We start from the raw sequence: 27604 nt of genomic DNA, 5'->3' as shown, positions 1-27604 counted from the left end.
CATGCATGAATTCGAGACTCTAAATTGCCAGTAGGCATGACTGTGAGTGCGAATGGTTGTTTGTTCCTATGTGCCCTGCGATTGGCTGGCAACCAGTTCAGGGTGTACCCCGCCTCCTGCCCGATGACAGCTGGGATAGGCTCCCTAGTGAGGAGAAGCGGCTCAGAAAATGGATGGATGTCAACTTAGTTATAAAAATTAGGTCAAAATAATGGTGGAAAAAAAAAGTTTTGAAATGATTCCTCTTGGTCTCATTTTAAAAGAATACTGAATAAAATGTGTCTCGGTTTTTAATGACCACTTGGGCCTAATACACTACTATATTTTAGTCTCATCATAATGGTGCTACATTGAGTCTTAAGTATTTTTTTAGGTTGTACTTGGTGTAAAAAAAAATTAAAACTACTGGATGAAAACACAGTTTTTATTGATATACATTCACAAAAGAACCCAAAACCATTGAGGGGAAGGGCTTATACGGAAATGATTGTGTGGCATGATCATTAACATATTTTCAGCCTAACTGGAGACATCATAACAGTTCTTCATTGTAGAACTAATATAGTTATCCCCAAAAGCATTTGGATAATTAATTTGTATGATATTGCCCATATATACCACCATAATGGAAGTATTTGCCTTTAAAACTTCTCGAGTTGCTATTTGCAGTAAATCATTGCATGACAAATAAAGTGGAGGACGATGGCAGAATGTCACTATCAAGTTAAGAATATTCTGGTCCAAATATTTTTGGGTGCCCGAAAAAGGACGTAAGATAGTGATATACTGTAACACCCGAATAGTAAATCCCATGTACGTAAATGTGAAACCTCTTGAAGTAAAGGTAAATCCCAATATGTGGTGTGTAAGGGAAAAAACTTCAAAAACTTTGCCACTGTCCAAATATTTAGACCTAACAGTTTACAAATTGATAACATATATGGGCTTCAGACTTTTGGAAACGGTTCATCATAAACACAAAACTAATCAGATGACGCAGTGCAGGACATCAGCATATCACCAAAGAGCAAGCTTCAGGTCAATGGAAGAGTGAACTTCTTCAAGGGACAGATGCCTGTATTGATGTGTCCTTGTAGATTGGGGCAATCCACAGTATTGCAGAGGACATGGATGCTCAGGGTTTACTGGGAGAGCGTGAGGTGAACACTCCTGAGGCCTCCAACATGGTCTTTCTCCGTGCTGTCTCTTTCGCCACATTATGGTTGAGTCTTCTCAGACGCTCCTGAGGACACGAGAACATTGTTACTTTAATGCTTGTGTTTACTACATGTTTTTTTTTTGTTTTTTTGTTGCATTTATTCCTATGAGGTTGTCATTTCTATAGAACTGATTAAAAAAAAAAATCTTGAACAGCACCTGCCTGCTACTACTGCTGGAAATGGGCTGGTGAAACCACAACATACTCCAGGTGTTAAAAACTTTAAGTGGACTGTAGAATTTGCATTAAAAAATGGTCAAACTCACTGCAATTCGATCACATTGCACAATACCTCAGTTTAGAGCCTCTAAGGATGAACTCAGGGTGCTTTTTCTTTGGCTTTGGTGCTATATTGCAAAACCTTTTCCAAAAATGTGGACTGCCATCAAGGATGATGAATTTTCGCACAAAATTTCACCATATCCTATGAAAGCTCAGTTTGGTGAGCATCACATAGAACTATTAATTCTACACATGCATTTTACTTTTAGCTTTTATGTTGCCGACGTGTCGGCTGCATGCGCCATATGGACAGATTTGCTACACTAATTTCCAAGTGGAACTCAGCGGCTTGGTGTTAAAATGAAGTGTATCATTCATTCTTTCTATTTTTTGACTGGCAATCGAAAATTATTATTTGTGTGGCCTGGAGGCTCGGTACCGAACATTAGCCCGTTAGCCGCTGTCATCAAGGTAACGAAAGCCGTACGTGGAACAGTGGAGCGGGAATTCAAAATGTCTAATAAAACTATTTTTCCGAAATAGGCAGTTACTTGGTTGTTTTATTTCACACTTGATGGGCACACTCCAGAGAACTATTGGTAGCAATTAAAAAGTACATTTTGAATAATATGTCAGCTGTCCGCTTAAAGAAATACACAACACAAACCTGAGCATTCTGCAGTATGTTATTTACAAGTACTACTCTTCGTCTTGCATTGAGAAGTTTCTTTACATATGGATCCAGGTCTAGAGCCACCTTTTGATGTTCATTTATCCGGCATAACTCTGTAAATAAACAACAAACAAACAACACATTTTCAAAGTTAAATACAAATATAATTATGCATTCGTGTTACACTCGTCACAAATGTACACTGGGTCAAATTAGGTACATATAGTGGGTACGGAAAGTATTCAGACCCCCTTCAAATTTTCACTCTCTGTTACATTGCAGCCATTTGCTAAAATCATTTAAGTTCATTTTTTCCCTCATTAATGTACACACAGCACCCCATATTGACAGAAAAAAACGCAATTGTTGAAATGTTTGCACATTTATTAAAGAAGAAAAACTGAAATATCACACAGCCATAATAAGTATTCAGACCCTTTGATGTGACACTCATATTTAACTCAGATGCTGACCATTTCTTCTGATCGTCCTTGAGATGGTTCAACACCTTCATTGGAGTCCAGCTGTGTTTGATAATTCTGGTTGGACTTGATTAGGAAAGCCACACACCTGTCTATATAAGACCTTACAGCTCACACTGCATGTCAGAGCAAATGAGAATAAGGAGGTCAAAGGAACTGCCTGAAGAGCTCAGAGACAATTGTGGCAAGGCACAGATCTGGCCAAGGTTACAAAAAAATTTCTGCTGCACTTGAGGTTCCTAAGACCACAGTGGCCTCCATAATCCTTAAATGGAAGACATTTGGGAGGACCAGCACCCTTCCTAGAGCTGGCCGTCCGACCAAACTGGTAAAGAAGAACCCAAAGATCACTGTGGCTGAGGTCCAGAGATGCAGTCGGGAAATGGGAGAAAGTTCTAGAAAGTCAACCATCACTGCAGCCCTCCACCAGTCGGGGCTTTATGGCAGAGTGGCCCGACGGAAGCCTCTCCTCAGTGCAAGACACATGAAAGCCCTCATGGAGTTTGGTAAAAAAACACCTGAAGGACTCCAAGATGGTGAGAAATGTTGGCCTTAATTCTAAGTTGCATGTGTGGAGTAAACCAGGCACTGCTCATCACCTGTCCAATACAGTCCCAACTGCGAAGCATGGTGATGGCAGCATCATGCTGTGGGGGTGTTTTACAGCTGCAGGGACAGGAAGACTGGTTGCAATCAAACAAAAGATGAATGGAGCCAAGTATAGGGATATCCTGGACGAAAACCTTCTCCAGAGTGCTCAGGACCTCAGACTGGGCTGAAGGTCCACCTTCCAACAAGACAATGACCCTAAGCACACAGCTAAAATAATGGAGTGGCTTCAGAACAACTCTGTGACTGTTCTTGAATGGCCCAGCCAGAGCCCTGACTTAAACCCAATTGAGCATCTCTGGAGAGACCTGAAAATGGCTGTTCACCATCCAACCTGACAACTGGAGAGGATCTGCAAGGAGGAATGGCAGAGGATCCCCAAATCCAGGTGTGCATCATTCCCCAAAAGACTCATGGCAGTATTACCTCAAAAGGGTGCTTCTACTAAATACTGTCCAAAGGGGTTGAATACTTATGGCTGTGTGATATTTCAGTTTCTCTTTTTTAATAAATCTGCAAAAAATAAACTAAAAAGTTTGTTTCTGTCAATATGGGGTGCTGTGTGTACATTAATGAGGGGGGGAAATAACTTAATTGATTTTAGCAAATGACTGCAACAAAACAGTGAAAAATGTAAGGGGTCTGAATACTTTCTGTACCTACTGTACGTCATTATAGTAAAATGCTTTTATATTCATTAAATGTATTTATGATGTGTGTGTGTGTGTGTGTCGCGAATGTGTCATTTTGTCAAATTCAAATAAATATAATTACCTGTGGCAAGATTGTCTATGTGTTCCCTTAGTTCAACTTGGCTCTCTCTGTAAATTAGAACAAATTGACATAAAACACACAAAACAATGGCGCAGGTCGACCGTTTAACATTCTTGGAGCTGGAGACATGGGTCACGAGACACGTGAGGCTACCATGCAAAACGAAAGTTAGCAGCGATGTGATGCACATGACGAGGAAATAACGTCAAATCAATCTGTTGAATATGACGCACATTTACCTGACAGAGTGTACATGCAGGTCCAGTTGTTGGATGGCTGGTTTTAAGAGGTCGAGCATCCCCTCAGCAATAACATCTTTGCCAGTGGAACTGTCAACAACAAAGACCGCAGAAGCCATTTTCATTGTCAAGCGAACAGAGTTACACCGGAAGACGCGTCATCGTGACGTTTGACATAAAAGCCTCTCCATTTTCTTCCAGAGATATCCAGCTTCATAGGCAGCACCATTTTAAGAAGTCGCTTCGTCAGAACATCTGCTTAACGTTTCAGTGTCGTTGTAAAGAAAGTATACCAGAAGTCATTTAGTACTCGTCGTCGGTTTACGACCCTTAGTTAGGAGGAGCAGTTTTTCATCTACCTAAAAGGGACAAATAACAAAGCCCTCTCGGCCTGGTGGTGTTGGAACAAGCTAGCTCTTTAAGCTAAGTTTAGCAAACTAGCTTTTCTCGACCAATGCAACATTCATTGTAAGTAAAACCAAGTGAAGTTACGTGACTTGCTATATTGTTAATTTAAGCGGACATGATACTTTAAAATACCAGTGTAAATGATATGCTAAATGCTAACTAGCGTTTGGGACGTTAGCAAAAACAATTTCAGGGTGAAACTGGTACAGTTTCACCTGGTCCTATCGACGTATTTTTGAAACGAACAAAAAAAAACTATGTAGTTTATTCCTGCTAGCCTCAGAACGCTAAACCCTTTGCACAGTAAAAACCAAACAAACAAACGGGAAAAAAAAACTTTAAAAAGCCGTTTTAAATACGTATTAAGAAAGGAAGCCTTATCTGCTGCAAGGTCTACGTGGTGAGTGCAGTGTAAGAAGGGGGCAAACGGTTGAATGACTAAAACAGGTGTTGTCTTTTTGTAGCCCCACAAGATTAACGACCCACGCAAATGTCCCAGGTTTTGGGCCATTGGTGATTTGAATAGTTTTTGCTTAAGATTATGTGTGTCACCATTTATTGGTGGCGTTCTTAACCAAGCTGCAAAGCCAAAGGTTATTATTCCCTTTGCACTTGTTAAATACTTGAATATATATTTGAAATTGAAACTTAAAATGGGTTTTATCACAAGTGACATTTCATAGTTTAAAGTCAATGGGAAATAATAGTAATAAAACTATATTGCATGATTTGGTGATGTGTTACGCCAGACGCATTGATTCTGTATCATATTGCAGTCTCATTCTTTCCCTTTTCTCTTTGTGCAACAACTTGAACACCTTTATTTTGTTTTCATTTTGTTTCCAGGAGCCTGCAACAGAGTACAATCAAAATGAGTGCTCCATCTTCTCAAAAAGTTGTCCTGAAGAGCACCACAAAAGTGTCCCTGAATGAGCGGTGAGGCGCCATGCACCCTGTCTGCAGTTTAACACCAGACCCAAGGGCCATCCTTGGTGTTAGAAGGTCCTTGTGATCTCTGAAGAAGGCCATTGTCAGGGACCTGGGCCAAAATGGATGCTGTTTTCAATTACCCTTGTGTGTGCACTGCTCACTCAGCTTCGTTGGACCTGTGGATATTTCTTGGTGCATAAGATGAATTAAGAACATTGCAAGGCACTAAATGTGCTTGCCCAGGCCGGACGCTATGTGTGAGCAGTGCACAAAGGGAGATGAAGTGGTAATACTTGCTAGGCCTATACTGGACCAGGCCACTGCCCTGAAAATTCCATGGCACTCTCACTCCGTTATATACACGGTACAGTATACATGAAGTATACACAATAGAAGGGAGTGGAGATGTTGCACTTTTTAAAGATCTCAAAAGTTTCTCTCTCTCTCAAACCAGCTGAAGTTAAGCACCTTCCATTTTTCTGTTCTATTACTCCTTTCTCTCTTCTATACAAGTTCAGGTACTCGGTCCTAGCTTGGACGTGACGGAGCAGCCTTCACTGCTGCATGTCATCTATGTCACGGTCCTTGCTGTAAGAGGCCGAGTAGCCAAATCTAGTCCGTGGCCTCTGCTACTGCAGGATGACCCAATGAGCCAGTCAGCTCGGGGCCAGTAAGTGGCAACTGTTGTCACTTTCTGTATCTGTCTTTTTCTTTCTTTAAAATCAAAGCTTTCTCTTCACTCCCATCTTTTTCTACTGTGCTTCTTATGCTTGGTTTGAAAAAAAAAAAGATATTTTCAAGAGAGAAATGAGTGCCAGCAAATGGAATATAAATGCCATAAGAGCCACGAGTAAGTGTGGCCGCATCCATGACTTTAGAAATGACTTGATGTGGAACCCTGCTTCCTCCTCTTCTGTGCCCCCTGTCCTTGTCTTTTACTTCCTCTTTTCCCTCCCACCTTCTAAAGCTTCACTAACATGCTGAAGAACAAGCAGCCCACTGCGGTTAGCATTCGAGCCACCATGCAACAACAGCATATGGCTAGTGCACGCAATCGCCGCCTGGCCCAGCAGATGGAGAATCGCCCCTCGGTGCAAGCTGCTCTGAGTCACAAACAGGTGAGGCGAACTGTCAGATGCACCTATAAGATCATTGGGCATTCTTATTGCATAGGGTGTTTTCCTAAACCAGGGGTGTCAAACTTTTTTTTGTCTCGGGCCGCATTGTAGTTATGCTTGAAAAATGCAATATCTCAATATTATTGTTTATTATTGACAATTTGGAATTTGAGTACAGATTTGAGCAAAAATCACGGAACTTGAGTAGCATCATTTTCTTTCGTGAGCCACATAACATGATGTGGCGGGCCGCATCTGGCCCCCTGGCCTTGAGCTATGTCCTAAACAGGTTGTAATGTAAGAGGTCAACACTAACCATTTAGCAAGTGGGCTACATGGTGTTGTTTATCAAATATTATAAGCATCTAACAGCTGAAGTGCTTAAAGTTTGGGCGAATTTAAAAGTGTCCTAATTAAGGGGGGGGACAAGATAATCTGACTTGAAATGAAGCTAAAGTGGAATGAGGTTGCCTTGAAACGCTGCTTCACAGTTGCATATGATTTAGCAGCAGTTAAATTTGGAAGATGCAGCATGAGGTAAAAGTTGGAAAAAACACAAACGAAAGCAGTAATCCAGCAACTGGAAACTAAGCTAATCAGAATCATCTTTATTTTCCAAGTATGTCCAAAAAACACAAGAAATTTGTCTCCGGTAATTGGAGCCGCTCTAGTACGACAACAAACAGTCAATTGACAGAGAACACTTTTGAGACATAAAGACATTGAGAAAAACAGTCACTGGGCAATAAAGGGTTGCTAGTTATCTGGTAATGCCGGTACATTCCATCCATCCACCCACCCATTTTCTACTACTTATCCGGGATCGGGTCCCGGGGGCAGTATCTTTAGCAGGGACGCCCAGACTTCCCTCTCCCCAGCCACAGGATCCTGAGGTGTTCTCAGGCCAGCTGAAGAACGTAGTCTCTCCAGCGTGTCCTGGGTCGTCCCCGAGGTCTCCTCCCGGTGGGACGTGCCCGGAACACCTCACCAGGGAGGCGTCCGGGAGGCTTCCGAATCAGATGCCCCGGCCCCCTCATCTGACTCCTCAATGCGGAGGAGCAGCGACTCAACTCTGAGATCCTCCCAGATGACCGAGCGTCTCACCCTATCTCTAAGGAAAAGCCCGGATACCCTGCGGAGGAAACTCATTTCGGCCGCTTGTATCCGGGATCTTGTTCTTTCGGTCACGACCCACAGCTCGCGACCATAGGTGAGGGTAGGAACGTAGATCGACCGGTAAATCGAGAGCTTCGCCTTTCGGCTTAGCTCCTTCTTTACCACAACGGACAGATACAAAGTCCGCATCACTGCAGACGCTGCACCGATCTGCCTCTCGATCTCCCGTTCCATTCTTCCCTCACTCGTGAACAAGACCCCAAGATACTTGAACTCCTCCACTTGGGGCAGGATCTCATCCCCGACCTGGAGAGTGCACGCCACCCTTTTTCCGACTGAGGACCATGGTCTCAGATTTGGAGGTGCTGATTCCCATCCCAACCGCTTCACACTCAGCTGCGAACTGCTCCAGTGAGAGTTGGAGATCACGGCTTGATGAAGCCAACAGAACCACATCATCTGCAAAAAGCAGAGATGCAATACTGAGGCCACCAAACCGAACCCCCTCTACGCCTCGGCTGCGCCTAGAAATTCTGTCCATAAAAGTTATGAACAGAATCGGTGACAAAGGGCAGTCTTGGTGGAGTCCAACCCTCACCGGGAACGAGTCCGACTTACTGCCGGATATGCGGACCAAACTCTGACTCCGGTCGTACGGGGACCGAACAGCCCGTATCAGGGGGTTCGGTACCCCATACTCCCGAAGCACCCTCCACAGGACTCCCCGAGGGACACGGTCGAACGCCTTCTCCAAGTCCACAAAACACATGTAGACTGGTTGGGCGAACTCCCATGCACCCTCGAGAACCCTGCCGAGGGTGTAGAGCTGGTCGACTGTTCCACGGCCAGGACGAAAACCACACAGCTCCCCCTGAATCTTAGATTCGACTTTCCGGCGGACCCTCCTCTCCAGCACCCCTGAATAGACCTTACCAGGGAGGCTGAGGAGTGTGATCCCCCTGTAGTTGGAACACACCCTCCGGTCCCCCTTCTTAAAAAGGGGGACCACCACCCCAATCTGCCAATCCAGAGGCACTATCCCCGATGTCCACGCGATGTTGCAGAGGCGTGTCAACCAGGACAGCCCCACAACATCCAGAGCCTTGAGGAACTCCGGGCGAATCTCATCCACCCCCGGGGGCCTTGCCACCGAGGAGCTTTTTAACTACCTCGGTGACCTCAAACCCAGAGATAGGAGAGCCTGCCTCAGTGAACCCACACTCTGCTTCCTCATAGGAAGGCGTGTCGGTGGAATTGAGGAGGTCTTCGAAATATTCTCCCCACCGACTCACAAAAGTCCTGAGTCGAGGTCAGCAGCGCCCCATCCCCACTATACACAGTGTTGGTGGTGCACTGCTTTCCTCTCCTGAGACGCCGGATGGTGGACCAGAATTTACTCTAAGCCGCCCGGAGGTCTTTCTCCATGGACTCACCGAACTCCTCCCATACCCGAGTTTTTGCTTCAGCAACCACCAGAGCTGCATTCCGCTTGGCCAGCCGGTACCCATCAGGAGTCCCACAGGCCAAAAAGGCCCGATAGGACTCCTTCAGCTTGACGCCATCCCTCAGCGTTGGTGTCTACCAATGGGTTTGGGGATTTCAGCCACGACAGGTACAGACCACCTTACGGCCACAGCTCCGGTCGGCCGCCTCAGCAATGGAGGCGCGAAACATGGTCCACTCGGACTCTATGTCCCCCGCCTCCCCCGGAACGTGAGCAAATTTCTGTCGGAGGTGGGAGTTGAAACTCCTTCTGACAGGGGATTCGTTCCCAGCAGACCCTCACAATACGTTTGGGCCTGCCACGTCGGACCGGCACCTTCCCCCACCATCGGAGCCAACTCACCACCAGGTGGTGATCAGTTGACAGCTCCGCCCCTCTCTTCACCCGAGTGTCCAAGACATGCGGCCGCAAGTTCGATGACACGACCACAAAGTCGATCATCGAACTGCGACCTAGGGTGTCCTGGTGCCAAGTGCACGTGTGGACACCCTTATGCTTGAACATGGTGTTCGTTATGGACAATCCGTGACGAGCACAGAAGTCCAATAACAGAACACCGCTCGGGTTCTGATCGGGGGGGCCGGTCCTCCCAATCACGTCCTTCCAGGTCTCACTCCAAGGACTCAAAAAAGGGTGGGTACCCTGAACTGCTGTTTGGTGCATAGGCACAAACAACAGTCAGTACCCGTCCCCCCACCCCAAGGCGGAGGGAGGCTACCCTCTCGTCCACCGGGGTGAACCCCAACGTACAGGCGACAAGCCAGGAGGCAATAAGTATACCCACACCTGCTCAGCGCCTCTCATCGTGGGCAACTCCAGAGTGGAAGAGAGTCCAACCCCTCTCGAGAGGACTGGTACCAGAGCCCAAGCTGTGTGTGGATGAGTGTGCGACTAGATCTAGTCGGAACTTCTCAACCTCGCACACCAGCTCGGGCTCCTTCCCTGCCAGAGAAGTGACATTCCACGTCCCTAGAGCCACTTTCTGTAGTCGGGGATCGGATCGCCAAGGTCCCCGTCTTCGGCCACAGCCCAGCTCACACTGCACCCGACCCCAATGGCCCCTCCCACAGGTGGTGAGCCCATGGGAAGGGGGACCCACGTTACCCTTTCCGGCTGTGCCCATGGGTGCAGGTCCCGCCACCAGGCGCTCGCCTTCGAGCCCCACCACCAGGCCTGGCTCCAGTGGGGGGCCAGGGTGACCCGCGTCCGGGCAAGGGAAAATGAAGTCCATTGTTTGTCGTCATCATTAGGGGTCTTTGAGCAGTGCTTTGTCTGGTCCCTCACCTAGGACCTGTTTGTCATGGGTGACCCTGCCAGGGGCATAAAGCCCCAGACAACATAGCTCCTAGAATTATTGGGACACACAAACCCCTCCACCACAATAAGGTGACTGCTCAAGGAGGGGTGCCGGTACAGTATTATTATTACTATTTTATTTTATTTATTTTTTTTTTTTTAGGGCAATTGTGAAAAAAGATGCAAAGTCCTCTTGCACTTTGAGCGGTTCGAATGACTAATATTGTAATAGTCCGGTGCAATGACCATTGTGCAAAGGGCGCCGAGACTTCAAGCGAGTAGTGCAATAATCTGGGACAATGTTGATTGTGCAAATGTTGCAGATACTCCTCAGTCAGTGTGCAAATGGAGAAGATCCTACTCTGGCTTGAGTGGCCAGTATTGGTCAACAACAGATATGCAAACAGTGCAGCGTGGTGAGACTACCTGCACCAACATTTACCACATGGCAATCATTCTTCATTGAGATGTCTGGCGTGCAACAGAAATTGTTGTCGCAGAGTTCTGCCATCAGACAAAAATACTTATTACTATTATTTATGCTGTTACCAAACATATGGTACGTGCATGCAAACCCAGACATAAAATGTTAAGTTTTTCCTCAGTGGTAACCTAACATTTTCTAGTTCACAAGTGTAGGAATATGTTTGAATCTCGCTGTCATTCACTGTTTTTATGCACCAAACAAGATCTGTCTGTTCAAAATCAAGATGTTGCTGCCGCCTCCAGGTGTGTGACAACAGCGTTCGACACACAAGAGTGTTCAAGCCACAGTCTCATTTCTTTTGTCATGGCTGATATGCGAAGAGCACAAATCCTGAGTTTGGGCCAGTCCTATCAGAGCTTCCCAATTGAAAGTGCTGGTGTTTAAACCCCGTTTGAAATGATTTGTCAGAGCCTGAAGCAACGATTGGGGAAGAGCAACATCCAAGCCAGGTTGGGTCGGCCAGTTGGCATGGGAATGCGTGGAGTTCCTGTCGGTGGCAGGGGAGGAATGCGTGGGATGACCAGAGGACTTCGCGGAAGAGGCAGAGGAGGAATGATGAGAGGTGCTCTTTCCCTGAGAGGTGCCTAATCAGTTTTAAACAGATATTTTCCAAATGCATGCTAGTGCCATTGTCCACGTTTGTGCTTAACTGTTTATTTTGAATGAAGGAAAGCGAATGGCTCCGGGTTTCCCCATGCGAGGCCGTGGCTCTGCTGGTCGAATGGCAATGCGTAGAGGAGGCCGCCAGCGTGCAGGATTTCCTGGCCGAGGGGGGGCTATGGGGAGAGGAGCACCCCGTGGAGGAGTATCCAGAGGTGTTCTTTCTTTCTTTCCATTTGTTCATTGAATTCTTTAAAATGTTTTTGTCTTCTTTCCACTCACCATTGCTTTGTTTGTGGACAGGGCGCGGTGGTCTCCGTGGACGCGGCGGTTTTGCTGGCAGACGTGGCCGTGGCAGAGGTGTTGGCCGACCTTCCATGACCCGTGAGCAACTGGACAACCAGCTGGATGCTTACATGTCAAAGACCAAAGGTCACCTAGATGCTGAACTGGATGCCTACATGGCCCAGGCAGACGCAGATAATATGGAGTGACACTGGACTTGAGTTACTGCGAGAAGTGTACAGCTCCTTTAACACGTACTGTGTAGTGTTGTTTACTTGTTCTCAGAAAATGAGGTGAGTCTTTTCGATGAGAGCATAAAGAGTTCAGGACTCTTTGGACAAGCAGAAAATCAGTAATACTGAATGTGCTTTCATGCACATTTACTTTCTACAGCTGTTCCTATGAAGCCCATTTTGACTTTTATAAATCTTGAAGAACTCAAGTCGTTTTTTTTTTATTTTACAATGTCCTTTTAAAACCAGTTTAAGGTCTATTCATGTGTAACCCACTTTTTAATTATATTTGAGTCACCCCTTTTGACTTTGTTTCTGGCATTGCAAATGTTATGTTTCGACACATACAATTTGGTCCTCTAAAGTGTTTTTGTTGGCAATGTTTCATAAGTTGTGTCAAAAGAATGTGTAAACAAAGCATTTTTCAGCCAACTATGAATTTGTGTGTGTGTGTGTGTGTGTGTTTAAAGGAAGGATTTTGAGACCTTTTTGCCCTTCATCTCCGTAGCCATTCACGGAACATATTTCCCGCTAAATTTAAAGAAACTGCAGGTTCAACAGTCAGAAAATATTATTGAGAAAATCAAAAGACAAGCTTAACTATTACTACCAGTAGTAATTATCTTGTATGTAGATAAATGGTCTTGGGTATAAATTGTATGCTATGTGGATAGTATTGGGATAAGCTATTCGTTGCATGTATTTAAAGTGCATAATTGTAGAGGTCTGCCTGAATTTGACAAAGTTTCAAGTCAGTTTGGGAATTTTCTGGATATTCTATGATGAGCCAAATGCTGCAAAATGAACTATCTTAATTCTACTTTGGCTTACACTTTGCGTGGCCCACATAAAATGAGTGTGATCCCCCTGTAGTTGCATGCTGGTCTACAGAGCGTGCCATCAGTGGACTGAGGTGGAATCATTCAATGGAGTGATTAAAAAAAAAAAAAAAAACATTTCTGGCGCACTGGGTCTGGCAAACATGGATGGTTACCGATTGATTAGAACATCTGCCTCACACTTCAGAGGTCATGGGTTCAGATCTGGGCTCTGCAGAACCTTGTGTGGAGTTTGCATGTTCTCCCAGTGTGACTTTGTCCAGGTAGTCTGGTTTCCTCCCACATTACCAAAACTTGGTAGGTTAATTGAAGACTACATTTCCTGTAGTTGTGTGTGAGAATGGTTGGTTGTCTAGGCTATATGCCATGCGACTGACTGACGTGTCCAATTCAGGGTGTACCCTGCCTCTCGTCCAAAGTGGATGGATAGATGGGTTTGACAAAGAGAACTTATATGACCAGCTCAATTTCAGACAACTATTGTGCCAACTAGTTGGACTCCTTGGTTCCAGTAAAATGAAATGTATAGCTCCAACCTCCCATATGTTGAAGAGTTCTGTATAAACTGGAAAAGGCGTTTTTAAGCGAGGACCCTCAAGGTAGGGCTAGATGAGTTGCACTTGACTGACCTGCGCAGCGCCTTCACTTCAATACTTTCAAACATCTTTGACATTTTTCTGCATTCCAGAAAATTGGACCAAAGTGGAAATCGGACCCCGGAGGATGTAGTTTTTGTATTTATTTTGAAACGTAATGTGAAAGGGACAGATGGAAAAAAAATGCCTTTGTGATATATTTTCTAACTTTGTCAAGGATTATGAATCAAAAGTTAGATAATTACTGTGGCACAAAGTGAGGTCTAAACACTAAATCGTAACATAAAATATAAATACATTTCAAGGGAACGGAAAAGAATGCAAATTACAATCTGTAGCAGCAAGAAGCACAATTTAGCATTTATCGTAAACTACTTACAATTGTCGCAACGCGCCGTATAAATAGCTTTGCAGCAGCGTCAGTCATTCCTTTGGTCTCGGACTTGGCAGGGTCCGACTTCAGACCAGTCGCAGTCGGGTTGCAAGCAAGTTCCCTGAAGCTGAGGTACAAGCGCACCAACTGGAATAATGTGGGTTTTTTTTTTCTTTTCTTTTTTTAGATAGACGGAAACTACTGGACGGTGATCCAATTGCTTTGGTAACATTTATACACGTTGTAGAACAGCGACGTTAGCTTCCAGCTAGGCTAGCTAGATTCTAATGCCTTTCATCAGCGGTGTTTTGTTATTTAATCATGGTGGAGAGATGATTGATTAGGCCTAACTTTATAAAACATCTGACGTTTTATAAAGCCAATTCGTTTTGTGATTTCGTTATTTCTTTACGCGATCGCCGAAATAGTAGCGCGAGCAGGCCTACTGGGCACGTGACTCGTCGCATGCTAGTTAACAAAATGACCAAGATCACTTCCATATGTCTGTAATGTTAACCATTTCAACATTCTTATTATATATGCCTTCAGCGGGTTCACGATGCCTCTCAAAGTAGCTTTGTTCCTGGCAAATAGCTTAAATTCGTTACATTCGGTTCACGTTACATTATTGTTTAACGTTCAAGTCGTCTCATTCCAACTCGACTGCCACACATTTGTTCACATTTTGGGGGATGGTCCTGTGCAGTGGGCTCTTCTTCCCATGGGAGCTGTGGCCACATTACATCAAGTTTTGCTTTCACCTCAGCACGACCGGTTGCTGCACGGTGTCAATGAGGCCTGATACATTACGATTCTCTTATTTATACGTTCGTACAATTTTGTTGTGGGTTATTTGCATGAATAGGCTTTACTTAAACGGCACTGATGGAAGTCGGATCCAAACCTGAATGTGAAATTCTCTTGCAGGGTGGGCTCTCATTGCTTTTGCGGCTGGCGATTGAACCAGGATGTGAGGTCAGTACTGCTCATGTCATTGACAAGAAAAATGAAAGCAGTCAAAAGTACCCTATTCCCTTTTATATAGTGGCCTGTGCTTTAAAGGATGCCGTCCCCCAATAATGCACACCGCCAAAAGAAGATCGCGGAAAAATTAGAATGGAGTGATGATCGCTTCAAAGAATAATCACAAATGCATTTGGTGTGTATTCTGGGCCTATTTAGTTGAATACAAAATTCAATACAGAGTTCTGTTGTCTTAAAAGTAATAAGTTGCTTGCGTTAAATCGAATGGCCTGTTGGGCACAGCAAGTGCTTTAGTCCTGTTTGGTGGGCTGTCAAGTTCTTGCAGTGCGAAGAGCAACAAATCCTCTTGCAACCCACTGCAGTCCACGCTCTGCTGTAGTGTTACTTACGAGAAATGACACTTGCTAGACACGCTGTCATTTATTGTTCTATTGACGTCTCTGTATCTAAAAGTAGTCGTGTTTCATTGTGCCAGGTACAGAAGCGGACCCTTGGCCAGCTGGGTAAGTTGTTTGCTTGTATTTTGTCCACAAGCTACAGTTTATGATGATTGGCTAAAATATGTTCAACTGCGCTGACTCGTGAGTGACAATTGCCTTTCTGAACAATCTGGGGACTTTGTGATGGTGGAATAAGCTTGGCGTTGAAAGTTCACAATCGGTCTTCTGCTGCCTCCTACAGGAGTCGCCTGCTCTGAATCTCGGCCTCCCTGACCCTTCGCCTCCTGACCCAACACGCAACATAAATGTAAATATAATGCATAAGCATAACTGGTTTTAGCCAGATTAGGCTGTATAATAATAAAAAAAAATGCTTCCAATAACTTGCTATAACATAATGAGATCAGATTGTTAAAAAAAATACCTGTACAAAGGAGTAAACATTTTTCCCCTCCAGAAATGTGATGGTTACCTCCTATTAATGGTCCACAATGACATTAAAATAGATGCATAGTAGGTCATCAAAAACTACATTTTTTTCCCCTAACACTACTATAAGCCACTGTAACATTGTGCACATTTTAACATTCTGTCGTGACTTGACGTGGTGCACGTCAAAGTGAAATGAAAATTGTCAATTGTCAACAATTGTCTTAAAACGGTTAATGATTGCATACAAATATATTGTATTTAAAAGTTAAATGCATCTGAACTCTACTTAAATGTTCTACACATGAAAAGTGAAGTTTTAAATAGGCTGTATGCATAGCTATGGCGATAAGCTTTAATCTGTGTTTGGTTGCCGTTTTATCTTTAAATGTTTTGAATTTTATTTGTATTTAATTCAGTGGTGGGTACAGCTGATGGTGATCAACTCGTAGCACACGTTAAGAATCGCTGAGTAAGGCATTAGCTTTTGATTTGGCTATTGTATTGGCTCTAGTAGTAGTAGTTACGTGCTCATACCTGTTGGAGGCCAGTGAGCATTTGTACCAATGTTCAGCACTGTACGGTGTCTGCAGCCAGCTGCTCCCATCAGCAGGCTTGTTCAAATGTCAGTGCCAGAGCGAAGTCAGCACGTGGCATCGTTGGTCGCCTCGCTGCGTGTGCGGGGAGTCCTGGTATGACTGTTGACACATCACATTTTGGGCAAAAAGTCGAGGGATTTTGGTTGTTAGGCATCGTGACCAACATTTTATGATGTCAGAACTAAATGCATAACGAAAAGCGGGTGTAGCGTCTGACTCGAGTCTGCCGTAACTAGTTGAACTGGTCTAAACCATTTTTTTTTTAACATGCGCTTCCTCCAGGTTGGGATGAAGCTGTAGTCTTCAAGCAGGCATTGCTCAGCCAAGGTCATTACACTCCTTGCGTTGCGTTTGGGGCCTCACGGATGACAGACACGACTTCTGAACTTGCATCAGTGCCACGGTTTGTCTTTTTACATCTTATTAGGGCTTTTAGAAATATGCATGTCAACACAACTTTGACAATGATTTAATAATCAATTAATCGGCCAGCACTAGTTCTTGTACTTAGCACTGTTGGTATCTGCAGCCTGCTGCTTCATCAGCAGGAATGTTCAAAATGAAGTGCGAGAGCAAGTCAACATCTGGCATCGTTGGTCTCCTCACTGCCAGTGTTTGGAGTCCTGGTACGACTGTTGAAACAAGCTGGCCCTCAGTGTGCATGCTGCCTCATATTGAGGAAAAACACAGTTAGGCTAAAGAGAATATTTTTGTACATAAATTCTGCTCGTGTGGGGGGGGGGGGAATTGAAGAATCCTGTAAATGCGGCCATAGTACAATCTTGTTTTGTTTTTGTTTTCACAGTTGACCGGTTTGCTTGTTCCAGAAGCGTCTTGAACATAAAACTACAATGTCTGTAAGTAATAATGTTTTTTAAATAACTGGGTATATTGGTCATATACCAAGGCTTTCAGGTAGTTCTGTTCCTGACTTGCTGTGGACTTGACCAGAAATAAAATCCATCCCAGTGGGCTTCTGCAGCAGTCTGCTGAGAAGACTTGTCGGGAACATGATGTTAAATGGCTTTTTATCTGTTTAGTGGAGTTCTGATTTTGTTTTTAAACTTGACAGGCCCCGTGATGGACGTGAAGCGTTGTCATTGCATTCTAATGTCTGCAAAAAATTTTGGATCTGCTTTTGGTTTGTAAGCAACTAATAAAACTCTTTTAGAAACTGTCCTTTGTCACTGGCCTTCTTTTAAAAAAAAAAAAAAAAAAAAAAAAATGCTCAAAATGTAGCACTTGTATATATCTGAAGTAGTACATTTGACTGTCCAGTATGTGGCAGTGCATCCCCATATGGCAACATTTCAGTAGGATATGACCCAGTGACTTTATCTGCCCTGTGGTCTTTTGTACACAGTGTACATGAGTGCTTCAAAAATAAATGCATCTCCAAATGTGTATTTTTTTTTTTAATTAAATTATTTTTTTGGCCTTAGGCTGGGGAAACCAAAATGATGCAAGTTGTTGCAAAGCTTTAAATTGTTTGCATTGTATTTCACTGGAGATTAGTATGGAGGAGAAATTACTGATGTGGGACCGTGTCAATTCTTGTCTGGCAAAACGGCAACACACCAAAGAGCAGGTTTTCAGTTGTTCACAGAATGACCAAATGGGTTCCTTTTCTCAAGACAGGACTTCTGCTCATGGAAACTTGCAACACTTTAACCTTCACAGTGCTCAGTTTGACCTCAAATGTTTACCTTCTGTGGTTATCCCCAGAGTATTATGTTGCTAGTTTGGACATAAATGCCAAAACCATTGAACTAATGCCAGAAGTAATTCATTAAGCTGCAGTTCAAACAGTACTGTACTTAGCTGTATACACACACTGGGCACGTCATCAAAGAGGTATTTGTGTTTACAGTGGGGAAGAACTGCACTACATATGCCGAGCTGCTCTTAAAATATTGCCTACCTTATTTGGCTACATGTGAGCGTCGAGGTGCGAACTAAAATGCTTTATATAACTTAAGTAGCACAATGGTGTGTGTACGTTCTCACTTTCGGTCATTGTCATTCAGGTTAAAAAAGTGAAGCACACTTTGTACTTAAAGAGTATTAAACGTGTTCCTAATATTTGGTCACTCTTGTATGTAAAATTAGAGGGTGGGTGGGAGGCTCACCCCCCCCCCCCCCCCCCTTGGCACAGTGACATTTCCCTCTATTGCTCATAAGATTGTGTTGTGCCTGTGTGTGTATATTTGTGTAAACAGGTGGACCGCAGTGGCCCATACATCACAGTTGGAATCTAGAGCGCCAAGTCTGTAACGCATTCATGTTTGTGTACATTGCATCACTGTGTTTTGCACTTGTAAACAGCAGTGCAACTGGAAGCCTAAATTTGGGAATGAGTCTTTCTTGGAAAGCGGACATGTGGGCAGGCGCAGACTAATTCTGTCCATTCACCCACCAAGGTCTATCCTCTATCCCACAACCTTTCACCTCATTACTTATTACACCTGTTGTGCTTGTGCTGATACTATGACAATGCGAAGGAAGAAGAACATGGTAAATGGTGCTTCTGTCACTTCCTTCGCATAGTACAAAAACTGGAGTCCAAACCAAAATAAGTGACCGGATCATCTGTCCATTCCGTGTTCCATCCTCCTCCTGAATCTGGGCAGGACAGTGCGTGAGTGGTTATTACAGCCTTCTCACAATTCTGATGATCACCGTGATCCTCAGCGACACCAGGGACCGACTGCAAGGCAAAACCGAACGAAGAACGAAAATTCAAATGAAAGACATAAGAGGGATCCCATATCACCAGTGGATTCAAAAAGAAGATCTCTGAATGTCTTCAGAAGCTAGAAAAAGAGGAAGGAATTGACCGCCGCGTGCACTCAGGGGAAACAACACCTTGCAATTATGAACTAAAAAATTCACAAAGAAGGAACTGCACTCGTGTAAACAGCATTAACTACCCCACCTACAGCATTGCCAAACATCTAGCCACTCTTCTAACGCTATTTGATTGGAAATACCCCAGCCCATACTGTAGCCACAACGCCACTGACTTAAACAACACGTGTTTCTATAAAGCGGGTTAGACACATACTGATAATCAGTACAAATTTGGGCATTTCCCCCTCCTTCCGATCAAAGGCAGCAAAGGACCAACTATCGGGTGTCTCAAAAATGATCTTGAGCAATGGTTGTGTTGAAAGTGATTGTTCTCCCCGATCTGCTCGAAAAACAGCGTGGGGCGACAATTGTAAAATGTTGAACCCGTTCAATATATGATCACAATTCTTGTGTGTGGTCCATCCACAGACTCCACGATTGTGACGCGAAATGGAAAAACGGAATATTAGGAAGCTACCTGAAGCTTGCGCTGTTGCCTTCACAAATAAAGGAGCAACTGCTTGTTTTGAGTGTTTGCATAGTGTCCCCAAAGACAGTGTAGTTTAATGTAGATAAGATGGCCTAGCTCCTTCGATTTCTTATTCAGCTACTATTTCTTCTTTGTATTTTCCAGCAGTCTTAATCCTACGACAGAGAGATGCAGTATCTGAGGACCCAAAAAAAACCAAGACATGGAATGTTGTGGTCCCCTTACGTGGCTGGTTTGTCTGGGAAACTCAGAAGGATTTAAGAAAGGAGTGAAGGAAGCCATCTTCATCAAACTAAAAAGGCCCTCTCTCAACGGAGGTTTTTCGCCCTCACCTGTTGTCAGCTTAAAACGCTCATCTCCCCTTCAAAGATTGTTTTACGGCGTGGGGACAGACAGTGACCACAAAATGGACGTTTGGGAACAGGCAGCTGAATGACCGGTAGTTATGCAAACGGTCACTCAGCAGTCAAAAGAAAAAAACAACAACTCCAATCGGACCCCCCCCGGCAACACACCCACCAGAGACATAAATAGAGGAACTCGACTCTCACCCAAGATATTGCCCTAAAGAAGCCTTTTGGCTTTATTGGGGAATTGTCTTCAACAAACAAGAGGAAGTCCAGTTGCCTGGATTAAATTTCAGCAGATTTTCGATTTTTTTCTACTGCAATGGAAATCGCAAATGTTATATGTTACACATCTCAAAGGCTGTTACTGTTATTACTACCTTAATTGTACTGTAAGTAATGAGTAAGCGGGACAAAAAAAAAGCGGTAGTAGTAAAAAGTCTAAAAGTAACCAGCAGCTTTAGAGTGCTGAAGCATGAACCGTTTCAGTCCCCTCAAAGTAGGGGTACAGTTCTCTATGTTACACTTTACAGCATTTCAGCATGAAACAGTGATGATGCAGACAAAGCGCCACTTTTGACGCTCAGAGATAAACAGCTGCCTTATCTGCCGCACAGCAAAATCGAATGACGTCAGCATCAGAGCAATCATTAGCATACTGTGCCGTGAAAAAGTATGGACCACGGTGGTCAATACCTTCTCAAATTCCCATACTGTATATTTGCATAATTACTCCACTTGGTTTAAAATCATTAAACAAATGTAAATATCAGATAAAGATAACCCAACTAAACATAATATACAGTTTTAAAATGGTGATTTTAATGGTTATTTTATCAAGAAAAAAAAAACCAAACGATTCAAAGCTACCTAGCCTTGTGTGGGAAAAGTAATGACCCCGCTTGTTAAATCATGAATTAACAGTGGCTAATCAATTTTTGTGGTTCATTTTCTCTGACCACACCCATGCCCGATTACCCCCAACCCGTTAAATCAAGAAATCACTTAAATAAAACCTGTCTCACAAAATGAAGTTGGCCAAAAGATCTCAAAAAGCTGCAACAAAATTCCATGATCCAAAGAAATTCAAGAACAGACGAGAAATAAATGAATTGACATCAGTCTGGAAAGGGTTACAAAGCTTTTGGATTCCAGTGAACCAGGGTGAGAGCCATTATCCTCAAATGGAAAAAACATGAAACAGTGGTGAAGCATTCCAGGAGTGGTCGGCCAACAAAAATTACCCCAAGAGCATAGCTACGACTCATCCAGCAGGCCACAAAGGAACCTGGGACAACATCTAAAGAACCGCAGGCCTCCCTTGCCACAGTTAAGGTCATTGTTCATGACTCGACTATAAGGAAGAGATTGAGCAAAAATGGCAACAACCACTGCTGACCAAAAAGAACAAAAATGCTGGTCTTACTTTTGCAAAAACAAAATCTGAATCATTCCTACGACTTTTGGGGCAATATTCTAGAGACTGATGAGATAAAAGTTTAACTTTTTGGAAGAAGTTTTCGTGCACTTCAGAAAAAGAATAAACATGGTGGTGGGAGTTTGACGGTCTGGGGCTGCTTTTTCCATTCAGGACCTGGGCGACTTCCTGTGATTGATGGAACCATGAATTCTGCTCTTTACCAGAAAATCCTGAAGGAGCGTGTTCGGCCATCAGTTCATGAGCTCAAGTTGAAGTGCACTTGGGTTGTACAGCACGACAATGATCCTAAACACACCATCGGGTCAACTTCCGAATCCCTTTAAAAAAAACAAAATCAAGGTGTTGTCGCGACCAAGTCAAAGTCCGGACTTGAATCCGATTGAAACAGAAAAACAAAAAAACCCTCCATTGTTGCTGAATTAAAACAACTCTGCAAGGGGGAGTGGGCCAAAATAGCTCCACAGAGATGTAAAAGACTCATTGCCAGTTATATACAGTGGGTACGGAAAATTTCCAGACCCCCTTAAAATTTTCACTCTTTGTTATATTGCAGCCATTTGTTAAAATCATTTAAGTTCATGTTTTTCCTCATAATGTACACACAGCACCCCATATTGACAGAAAACAACGTAAATGTAGTTATTAAAAAATTTAAACTGAAATATCACACAGCCATAAGTATTCAGACCCTTTGCTGTGACACTCCTATATTTAACTCTGGTGCTGTCCATTTCTTCTGATCATCCTTAAAATGGTTCTACATGCTCATTGGAGTCCAGCTGTGTTTGATCATTCTGATTGGACTTGATGAGAAAAGCCACACACCTGTCTGTATAAGACCTTACAGCTCACAGTGCATGTCAGAGCAAATGAGAATCATGAGGTCAAAGGAACTGCCTGAAGAGCTCAGAGACAAAAATTGTGGCACGGCACAGATCTGGCCAAGGTTACAAAAAAAGAGGGGGAGAAGAGCCTTGCTGAGAGCAGTAAAGAAGAACCCAAAGATCACTGTGGCTGAGCTTCAGAGATGGGAGAAAGTTCTAGAAAGTCAACCATCACCGGAGCCCTCCACCAGTCGGGGCTTTATGGCAGAGTGGCCCGACGGAAGCCTCTCCTCAGTGCAAGACACATGAAAGCCCGCATGGAGTTTGCTAAAAAAAAAAAAAACACCTGAAGGATTCCAAGATGGTGAGAAATAAGATTATCTGGTCTGATAGGACCAAGATAGAAATTGTTGGCCTTAATTCTAAGTGGCATGTGTGGAGAAAAGCAGGCACTGCTCATCACCTGTCCAACAGTGAAGGATGGTGGTGGCAGCGTCATGCTGCGGGGGCGTTTTTCAGCTGCAGGGACAGGACTACTGGTTGCAATCGAAGGGAAGATGAATGCGGCCAAGTACAGGGATATCCTGGACGAAAACCTTCCCCAGAGTGCTCAGGACCTCAGACTGGGCTGAAGGTTCACCTTAAAAAAAGACAATGACCCTTCAGAACAACTCCGTGACTTTTTGAATGGCCCAGCCAGAGCCCTGACTTGAACCCTAACCCAATAAGTATACCCACGTCTGCTCGGTGCCTCTCACCGTGGGCAACTCAGAGTGGAAGAGAGTCCAACCCCTCTCAAGAGGACTTGTACCAGAGCCCAAGCCGTGGGTGGAGGCGAGCCCGACTTCTGTAGCCGGGGATAGAATCGCCAAGCTCCCCGCCTTCGGCCACTGCCCAGCTCACACTTCACCCGACCTCTATGGCCCCTCCCACAGGTGGTGAGCCCATGGGAAGGGGGACCCACATTACCCTTTCGGGCTGTGCCTGGCCAGGCCCCATGAGTGCAGGCCCGGCCACCATGCGCTCACCTTTGAGCCCCACCTCCAGGCCTGGCTCCCAAGGGGGCCACCCGGTTGAGTGCAGGCCCGGCCAACAGGCGCTCACCTTTGAGCCCCACCTTTACTGTTTTTATCAGTAAAGTTAGCTAAGATCTTTGTCAAATTAATTTATTGCTGTGCGCTCAACCTCTGTACAATATTGACTTCTTTGAACTCCAGTCAGTGACAGTGCATACCTAAACACGTGTTTTCTTTATACGTATAGACCATACTGTCGGACAAAAATTTCGGCCATCTCGGCTTGTTACACCTTAGCGGTTCCCACGTATATTTTTGGGTGAACGTCTAAACACAAATTGGGATTCAGATCAGTGTGTGCTGCCTTACAATTGGCTGAAACGTTACAGTCGCCCCTTGCACTTACAAATGCACCAAATCAACCATTTTTCAAAATCAGATCAGTCGCATTAAATTTAGTTATAATAAAGTACTCATGCACTAGCTTGGATTTACTGATTGTCTGTTTTTGTAATTCTATTGACAAGCATCTATTAGCAGCATACAGTATTTCAATGAGTAAATATGAATAGTATGCTACATTTGGAAAATACCTCCACTTAAGTGATTCGTCGCATAAGTAAAATGTAATTCAAAGGTGAATTTCAAATCAGTGCAGAAAAGGGACAGATACAAGAAAATGTTTCAAAAATGAGTTTATTATAAAAACATAAAAAAATACAAGTATCAAAGATGCATAATCCAAACACACTTGTTTTTACAAATCAGTCTTGGTTTTGTGTCCTGAAGACAGGAAGCTGTGAAACAAAAACAGCAAGGATCTACAAGTGAAATGTTGTCTACGACAACAGAAAATCAGGTACAGATCAGGTGTTTTTTTCCCCCTCCATTATCCCAACATTGAATAACTAAAATGTTGAGTTTAAAATAATTATGGCAAGTAGATCGATAGTATGTGACCTTTCAAAATCCTGTTTGGCACTGACAGGGTATAGAAAAGTGCATGTGGGTTTGCAAAGCTAATGTAAGGTTCCACCACAAGTCTTAACCACCGAAAATTCCACATCAGATTCAAATAAAAAGCACTTCAGGCAGTAGTACAGCAAAATGCATCGAAAAAGTGCAACAACCTTCAACAGCAAACCTCTCCAAACAAATATGTTCATGAAAAGAAATATAGAACAATGAGGTTCTGTCAGCATCCAGGCAAGATTCATCTACCATTAAGAGTAATCCTTTCCAAGCCCCAAACAAATGCTAAGAGTAACAGGCAAAAGGAGGGTTTGTCTATTGATGACCCTGGAATGACAACGCATGGTGAGGAACTAAACCCGCTCCAGAATCGAACAGCACGCAGTTGGGGCTGCCACCGTAATCAAGCAATAAAGTGACCGCCAACAGATAGAATTGGGACATCTTGTTCAGGAGAGGTGGAGCGTTGCACGCTCGCCAGCTCTCGGCCCCGCAGCGGAAGACTCGGGTGGCCGAGTGCAGAGAGAACAGCCCGCACGACGGCCAAGCACGTTTCGTGTCCACCGCAGCTCCCAATGCTTGGGAGCTTCTTTCTCTTTTCCACTAGCCTTAGTCTAACAGTGTCTGAGAGCTGGAGCACAGTTGTCCAAAACGCTGATGCACTTCAGCACACTGGCAACATGTGAGCATTGATGTTGAACTCCTCCTCAGTCTGGAAACCATGGAAAGTTCAGTTAGAAACTGGCAAATACCCTCTCACGAGCATGATGATTGGTAAGAGGGAAAACACGAACCTCTGTGTACACCGGAGGCGGCGGGAAACAGAACGACGGGGCGTTCATGAAGATGGGGCTGTCGTCGCCGTCGAAGGCATCCAGGAGCGGCGTGAGCGGCTGATCCATTCGGATGTCGCTGGTGACGTCGCCGTAGCTGGGGAGCTCGGGCATGCAGAGCGACACCCAGCTGACCGAACCGTCCTGGCTGCTCACGCTGCTGCTTCGACTGCCCAGACCGGCGGTCCCGATGACCAAAGGCAGCTCCAAGATCAGCTTTTCACTCCCGGGGATGTGGATATAAATCTAAAAAAAAAAAAATGAAATATCGAAACATTAATGGCTATTATTATTGATTCTCGAGGACGGGCATCGGATCATTCATTGATTGATTGATTACTTTTGAAAGTATATTACCATTAACGCGTACTCCATGCGGATTAGGTCGCAGTCCAGCTTTGACGGTTTGATCTTTGGCACCCGGATGGTTTTGCCCTGCCAAGCGTCACACATTCCGGAGATGATGTGGTTCCCTCGCACCGACGACAGCTTCTGGCGGAAGAACTTGGTGCGGCCGTTGGCCTGGTAGGTGTGCTTGGCGATGATGGCGGCCTTGGGAACCACGATGCGCGAACACGTGTTCTCGAACTTGGCGTTGATGCAGATATCCTCGCCCTCGCAAAACCCGCGTCGGTCGATTTTGGCGTTGAGCGACACCTGGCCGTCTGGGATGAACATGCAGGTGACTTTCTTCTCTTTCATACCCCCTGTAGGACACTGTGCAGACACATTACGGGTTAAAATCTAGGTCCCGAGTCTTCCTGCTCAATGTTTTCGTTTTGTTCAGTGAACCAACCAGCAGGTCTGGCGTGTTGACATCTAGAGGTTCCTCCACTTCAAAGTGTTTCTTGCACTCAAGGGTGGGCTGCTGCGGTCTCTCAAGCTTGGCCTTTACATAGTAGTGGACATACCCAAACTTGCCTTTGTAAGACGACACCAGCTTCCTGTAAACAAACGTACACGAGTATTATGACACTTCTCTCATTACGATGTGAACATTAATGAGACTGCTTCGTCAGCTGACAATAGCCCCCTTTTCAAATCAGCAAACATTTGCCACTTTCTTGCCCGTTTTTAGTTTTACTTTACACGTTGACCCATTACAACACAAGACAAGGAGAATTACACTCAAACAAACAAAAGAGACCACTTCTTCTCAGTTGTAAAGCTGTTGTAATGCTAAAAGGACAAACTATTGTAAAAAGTCAAAACGTTTCATTCGGAGTTCATGTCTTTAAAGGACCCCACCCCAATCGATGGCAGAAGGTTAACAACCTGCTGCTCAGAACGTGTTCACGTCCAACCTGACGTGCACGGTTTTTGCACTGAATACGTCAAATAAACGTGCCGTGAGATTTCAATAGAAGTTGGGGGCCCACCGGCTCAATCGGTTTATGGCAATAGTATTTGCAGACAATGGACTCAATCACCAACCACGTTGCAATGGCATCCAAGAAATGACACTGACCCTTGTTGAGGTAGGTCGAATCCAAAGTTGTATTCGTACTTGTTGCCTGGCCTCAGCAAAACCGAGCCGTCAGAGTCTGGGAAGAAAAACAAAAACAAAAACAAAGATCATCGATGCGATAAGCGTCGAACACAGTTTCAACAATCCAACAAATAACAGTCGGTGCGTGTTTTCTGCAGACTCCGGTGACTCTCGCCGTTGACGTTTTCGGAGCTGTTCCCATAGAAGGAACACGAGTTTGCCTTTGCCTTATTGTCTTTTCGCAAACACGCCATAGTCTAAACGAAAGTGAAACAAGAGCGTACCCGTCGGCTGCTCCTCAAGGCGCAAAACGGCTTCGTGTCGGAGGTACTCGGCCTCCTGTCGACAGCGCTGCTTGCCCTTGGCGTATTCCACTTTGGCGCATCCCAAGCCGAGAAGCCTGAGCGCGGACACGCGCGTCACTTCGTTCACCTCCACTTCCACGCGCCCCGACAGCCTGTCCCCGCCGCAATAGAACGTCTTCGAGTCCGTTAAAACAATTTGGAACAGTTTCACTCGCTTCATCATCGCCACCATGTTTGCCTGCGAGGACAAACGACGACAAGTATAAAAAGTGTGGCTCGGAGCCGCTAGCTTGGTCTTATAAGCGCGACGTCAACAAGGCTCGCGAGTTTGTCCCAACTCGCCCCAGCTGCTCACGCGGAGCGAGCGTGAACACGCGTGAACAGCGCCGCGATTGGGCCGAACGGCGTGCGCTCGCCCGCCTCGACCAATCGGCGGCCGGCGTCGACGCGTGAACACCGCGTGCTCACGGCAGCGCAGCAACGTGCTCAGCTCGTGCGCACAGGAAGCCGAGCGGGGTCGCCAGATACCGAAAGCACTTTCGGAGTAAACAGCCCGCGCTTGCGTCGACGACAAGCTTGCCA

The 27604-nt window shown here is 44.7% G+C and overlaps 3 protein-coding genes and 1 non-coding gene across 12 annotated transcripts; 2 read left to right on the top strand and 2 right to left on the bottom strand.

Annotated features, from left to right (window-relative positions):
• Positions 1–406: 406 nt before the first annotated feature.
• On the bottom strand, positions 407–4353 carry snapin (SNAP associated protein). The gene is made up of 4 exons (XM_061759673.1): positions 4219–4353; positions 3980–4026; positions 2109–2227; positions 407–1243 (listed from the first exon to the last, which is right to left on the bottom strand). Exons 1-4 carry the CDS (start codon positions 4341–4343, stop codon positions 1136–1138), a joined length of 399 nt encoding a protein of 132 aa, XP_061615657.1. The 5' UTR covers positions 4344–4353; the 3' UTR covers positions 407–1135.
• Positions 4354–4546: 193 nt separating this feature from the next.
• On the top strand, positions 4547–17632 carry chtopa (chromatin target of PRMT1a). 9 transcript variants are annotated; one of them, XM_061759666.1, is made up of 12 exons: positions 4547–4686; positions 5473–5562; positions 6524–6674; positions 11486–11657; positions 11746–11892; positions 11981–14135; positions 14931–14978; positions 15463–15490; positions 15669–15734; positions 16738–16858; positions 17261–17312; positions 17528–17632. In XM_061759666.1, the coding sequence occupies exons 1-6, from the start codon at positions 4673–4675 to the stop codon at positions 12169–12171; spliced, it is 765 nt and encodes a 254-aa protein (XP_061615650.1). In that variant the 5' UTR covers positions 4547–4672; the 3' UTR covers positions 12172–14135; positions 14931–14978; positions 15463–15490; positions 15669–15734; positions 16738–16858; positions 17261–17312; positions 17528–17632. The 9 variants fall into 9 exon arrangements, with proteins under 9 accessions (XP_061615650.1, XP_061615656.1, XP_061615652.1 ...); XM_061759672.1 differs by adding an exon at positions 15049–15162 and having other exon boundaries at positions 15469–15490; positions 17261–17632; XM_061759668.1 differs by adding an exon at positions 15049–15162 and having other exon boundaries at positions 11981–14228; positions 15469–15490; positions 17261–17632.
• On the top strand, positions 16429–16568 carry LOC133471552 (small nucleolar RNA SNORA8). Its single transcript, XR_009786251.1, has one exon. It is a non-coding gene; the product is annotated as a small nucleolar RNA SNORA8 (small nucleolar RNA).
• A 6471-nt stretch (positions 17633–24103) lies between the features above and the next one.
• On the bottom strand, positions 24104–27383 carry txnipa (thioredoxin interacting protein a). Its single transcript, XM_061760142.1, has 6 exons — positions 27002–27383; positions 26697–26772; positions 26025–26172; positions 25586–25945; positions 25190–25474; positions 24104–25107 (listed from the first exon to the last, which is right to left on the bottom strand). The coding sequence occupies exons 1-6, from the start codon at positions 27252–27254 to the stop codon at positions 25060–25062; spliced, it is 1170 nt and encodes a 389-aa protein (XP_061616126.1). The 5' UTR covers positions 27255–27383; the 3' UTR covers positions 24104–25059.
• Between the last annotated feature and the right edge of the window lie 221 nt (positions 27384–27604).

Source organism: Phyllopteryx taeniolatus, chromosome 21, assembly GCF_024500385.1.
Source record: "Phyllopteryx taeniolatus isolate TA_2022b chromosome 21, UOR_Ptae_1.2, whole genome shotgun sequence".
In the NCBI taxonomy this organism is placed as follows: domain Eukaryota; kingdom Metazoa; phylum Chordata; class Actinopteri; order Syngnathiformes; family Syngnathidae; genus Phyllopteryx; species Phyllopteryx taeniolatus.
This window is presented reverse-complemented; position numbering and strand designations above follow the sequence as displayed.

Bases quoted from the DNA above. Each gene is read 5' to 3' on its own strand.
- snapin (XM_061759673.1), bottom strand. From the start codon at position 4,343: ATGAAAATGGCTTCTGCGGTCTTTGTTGTTGACAGTTCCACTGGCAAA. The intron at 4,027-4,218 runs GTAAATGTGCGT...TCTAATTTACAG, and splicing joins CTGCATGTACACTCTGTCAG to AGAGAGCCAAGTTGAACTAA. The intron at 1,244-2,108 runs GTTTGTGTTGTG...TCGTGTCCTCAG, and splicing joins ACATACTGCAGAATGCTCAG to GAGCGTCTGAGAAGACTCAA.
- chtopa (XM_061759669.1), top strand. The intron at 5,563-6,523 runs GTGAGGCGCCAT...CACCTTCTAAAG, and splicing joins AAAGTGTCCCTGAATGAGCG to CTTCACTAACATGCTGAAGA. The intron at 11,658-11,745 runs GTGCCTAATCAG...TTTTGAATGAAG, and splicing joins AGGTGCTCTTTCCCTGAGAG to GAAAGCGAATGGCTCCGGGT.
- txnipa (XM_061760142.1), bottom strand. From the start codon at position 27,254: ATGGTGGCGATGATGAAGCGAGTGAAACTGTTCCAAATTGTTTTAACG. The intron at 26,773-27,001 runs GTACGCTCTTGT...TTTTCTTCCCAG, and splicing joins CCTTGAGGAGCAGCCGACGG to ACTCTGACGGCTCGGTTTTG. The intron at 26,173-26,696 runs GTCAGTGTCATT...GTTTGTTTACAG, and splicing joins TTCGACCTACCTCAACAAGG to GAAGCTGGTGTCGTCTTACA.